The 4,259-nt window shown below is 35.5% G+C and overlaps 1 protein-coding gene across 1 annotated transcript in view; it reads left to right on the top strand.

The window, feature by feature from the left end:
• itga3a (integrin, alpha 3a) overlaps positions 1–3,800 on the top strand; it is a 37,693-nt gene extending 33,893 nt beyond the window's left edge. Inside the window, exons 21-24 of the mRNA XM_084431783.1 lie at positions 838–1,056; positions 1,226–1,351; positions 1,972–2,126; positions 2,800–3,800. Of these exons, the coding sequence (XP_084287909.1) occupies positions 838–1,056; positions 1,226–1,351; positions 1,972–2,082 (456 nt within the window). The 3' untranslated portion in view covers positions 2,083–2,126; positions 2,800–3,800. The remainder of the gene's footprint in view (positions 1–837; positions 1,057–1,225; positions 1,352–1,971; positions 2,127–2,799) is intronic.
• Positions 3,801–4,259: the final 459 nt, after the last annotated feature.

The following is a 4,259-nucleotide window of genomic DNA, read 5'->3' as shown; positions in this document are numbered from 1 at the left end:
GCACCCTGTATTTTAAGGAAGAACATTTATTTATTTACGATACATTATTCATTCACAAAGAAAATTGGTGTCTTTAAAGGTTGGATTTTTCCAAATTTTTTAAATTAAGGCAGTAAGTTCAATTTACAAAAGATGATTTTTTATTCCTCTTTTTAGTCAACTTTAGCATGGTGTCTAAACTTATGCATAGCACTGTGTATATATATATGTGTGTGTACACATATGCTGAAAATCAAATCAATTCTATTTAAGAATGAAAAAGAGAAAGTTTAAAAGAACAACACTGATTTGAAATAAACAATTATGTTATGTATATACTGTTAATTATACAATATTAACATTGTATAATATCAACCTTGACGTTCAGACATTTCTAACTTCACTTTCAAATGCTTTTTGGAGCCAGTGTATGTGCAAATTTAAAATGCAATTATGATCTACAGTGTGAAATACATTGATAAATGTTAAAATTTATTATTTACTTATTTACTTATTTGCATTCATTTAAACAAGACTTTTGGGAAACGCAGCCCTGTAAGGGTTTTTAACATTAACTGTTCCTGTATCCTCACCAGCACTGCACATTTTGGATGTGTCCCCTATTTAATCCAGCTGAATTAAGTCACCAGCTGATTAGTAGACCACTCCGTGACCTGAGCTGAATGTGTCCAATATATGTGATGATGGGAAAATTGGATAATTTTACTGAGTCTCTCATTCAGCAAAATAAACGAATCTTTATTCAAGTCACCAATTCACTCATTTGAACGGAGTGAAAATGTTCTATTTTGCACTATTATTATTCACATGCACAATCTTTGATCATATTCCAAATTAAGAAATCATTATGGAAATCATTCCCCATGCTGGGGAAGCTCCAGGAAGGGTTCGAAAACCCTTACTGTACGTGATACTCATTCTAAAGTCCTGAAAATAACATTTGTGCTGCTCTGTTTACAGGAATACAGTGCTGTAAGAGTACGTGTGTTTGGTAGTGCCACACTGAGCCTAAAAACAGACAAACCAACCATCAAGATGAGCAGTTACCCCCGTGAGGTACAAACTCAACATCTCCAAGTTTCCTCTTCTATCTGGAACTCTCTCTTGCATACATTTAGCATAAGCGAGGGGGAAATCAAATAACTATTAAAATGAGGCAATTTTCCTGTATATGTTTTCTGGTGCATTAGAGATTAATGACAGTAAACATCTTTTCTCTGTTTAGTTTACAGTAGATATAGACCCTGCAGGGTCAGAAGAGCTTCCGTATGAAATGCCTCTGTGGATAATCATTGTGTCTGCGCTGGCTGGAGTGATTCTGCTGGGCCTGATTGTCATTTTTCTGTGGAAGGTGAGAAACTTTTTGTGCTTCAATACCCCTTTTGTTCTCACATCTGCAAATTCCTCTGGTTGGAGTCACACAAACAACAACTTAATTTTATCGCATTGTGCTTTAACACCATAAACAAAGTGTGAAGTTTGTTTTTAACTCCACCTTGAGAGGAGCAGCAACACATATTGCTACACATTTTAATCATCCAACATCTCAGGCATTCAGGATTGCACTTTGGTGCCTATAAACTTAGCAATCATAACCATATATTATTTTAAATATATGGTGAAATGTTACACACACAATCTATAGAAAAAATAATAATAGAAAAATATTTTTACACACACAAAAAAAAATCACATTTTACCCACATTATATTGTGCAAGTATGTGTATGTTCTTGTATTTCCCCCAAACACATTTTTACAGTATTTTGCAGTCAAATTACATGTATTCTATTTTTTACTTTGAACATTTTTACAGTACAGCTCGATGTTGCTCGTATGGTATGGAGATTATTATTTTCAATATATCACAACATTTGTGCCAGAAGAGCACAGTTGATTCAAGCCTAGATCACTTTCTCCAGCCATGTCTTGTGCTTTGTTTGATTGCTCATATCTGAATCCTGTTCCCCAGTGTGGTTTCTTCAAGAGAGCCAACACCAGAGAGCTTTATGAGGCCAAGGCCCAGAAAGCAGAAATGAAAACACAGCCATCAGAAAATGACCACCTTACAGAGGAGGACTGAGATTCCCTGGCCTTTGTTGGGCCTCTGACACAAATAGCAAGTTTGTAGGTGTCACAGCCAACGGCTCTCTAGCTAAAATGCTTGGCTTGATTAACAATAATGTATTCCATGGAAGCTCCACTAATACTGCCTTTCCTCTTCCCCTTTGAGACACAACGCTTCCCTCGTCTGTTTTCGACTCTCATCATTGCTCTCAAAAACACTAGAGGTTGTTTTTTTTTCCTGAAACAAATTGATATGTGAGGCTCTTTGTTATGTCCTCGGGCTTGGGTTGCTGTTATCTTGGAGATAGAATGAAGTCTTAAAACATGAACTGTATATTGCTTTAATCCAACTTCTGAACGCCTTTTCTTGCTTTGACGTGACTAATAACTTCTGCGTTACCACATTGTTTTCTTTTTTGATGTTTTCTACCGATCCAACAAACTCCTTCTGATCACATCTTCTCTTACAGAGATAACAAGCTTTCCTTTCCCTTTCACAATCTGCCGCTGAATTTATCACACATTTTTACAGACTCTCTATCTCATAATAATTTGCTCTCTTCATAATTTCATGAGTTTACAGAATGCTTTCTCTCAGTTGCTATATAATGTTAATCTTGTAATCTACTTCAGTCAAGGCTCTTAGATTTCTCAAAGCTTTTCTGAATACATACATCCTGTGGTAAGATGCTCGTCTTGCTCACAGTGCTCCTTTTCTTATGTCTTCTCGCAGAGTGGCTTTTTTAAGCGGGCTGCCTACTTCCAAACTATGCCAAAATACCAAGGCGTGAAGATTTGTAAGAAGGAACAGTACCAGGTAAACCAAGGCTTTTTGATTGTGGACTCATCGAACAACAAGAAACACTGGATCACAAACTGGACTGAAAATAAACAGTACTACTGATGAGTGCACTCTCAAACTGTCTCTTGTAGACAGTGAAATGGACGTTTACAGACGTTTATTATCTGAATCTATGCAACTCTACCTGATTTTATTGGAACTTCACCTGGATATCTGATACAATTGAAGATGTTCATTTAAAACTGCCTGAGATGAACTGATTATACAGAAGACTGTGTGTGAGATTTATGTTTTGATGTTTATTTTATTACTGTTTTTCAAATACATGCATGTATGCTGGAGGGCTCAACAAGAAGGTTTTTCAGAGTTTGTCCCCACCACAAAGGAAAGATACATTCTGACAAAAGGATAACTAAAAAACAAATTCTGCTATAAGATAATATAGAATACAGAAAACCAAACCTTTAAACATCAATGAATGTGAATGTAAATTCAGTGTAAGTGTGAACTTACTGTTGAATTCTGTGTATTTTGTTGTTATTGTTATGTGCCCTAACTGAAAATAGCACTGAATTTTCTCTTCAGGTTTTCCGATAGTGCTAAAAATCTGTTGCCCAGTCATGACTCACTATTTCATCTTTCTCATTCGGTTCTTGCTTTATATATTTTTATCTTGCATCAGGTCACGTAACGAACAGCTACCGATTATGATTCGTTATACACGAAACCGTAAACAGACACACAAATATTCTTCGCCAATATGGAATTGGGACAAGACCTAATCTCAAATTCAGCCAGTTTTAGCTTTACTCTGGGGTGATGTTTTGTTTCATGCCCTGATTCTTGGTCGTGAATTTCATAGTCATATTTTAGATGTTGTGGGTCTTTATGTATGATGTAAATGTGACAATTAAATTTGTCTAAAAAAGTCATGATTTTGTGGAAGTGTTTTTTTTTTTTTTTTTTTTTACAGTGATTTATTAGTTTAAAACGGTTTAATAAATACGTGGATGTTGTTTAGCCTACATGTATAACTTAAACGTTAATAATTTGTTGAAAATATACCCTGTGCTCATATGTCAACAGGCCTGTAAATCTACGCAGCTAAAGAATGTTTTTTTTTTTTTTTTACGTGTGCATTAATTAGCTCTCAAATCTGCGTTATAGTAAATAAATAAAGTGATATCTTAGTAAAAGACCAGGATTGGATGTTTTTTTCTTTAATACGCGCTCATGTTGCTAATTTTGTAAGTAATGAACAGGAATGTGATCATTTCTAATCCTGTTAAGCCTCACACCAGCAGGAAAGTAATTGCATTAGAGTTTGAATAGATGTCAAAACTAACCGCATTCGCAAGCGAGCGTCACGGGAGCGCGAGCCCCGCCTGCAG

Source organism: Rutilus rutilus, assembly GCF_951802725.1.
Source record: "Rutilus rutilus genome assembly, chromosome: 1".
Taxonomy (NCBI): domain Eukaryota; kingdom Metazoa; phylum Chordata; class Actinopteri; order Cypriniformes; family Leuciscidae; genus Rutilus; species Rutilus rutilus.
The sequence above is the reverse complement of the archived record's forward strand: the minus strand, read 5'-3'. Positions and strand labels throughout refer to the sequence as shown.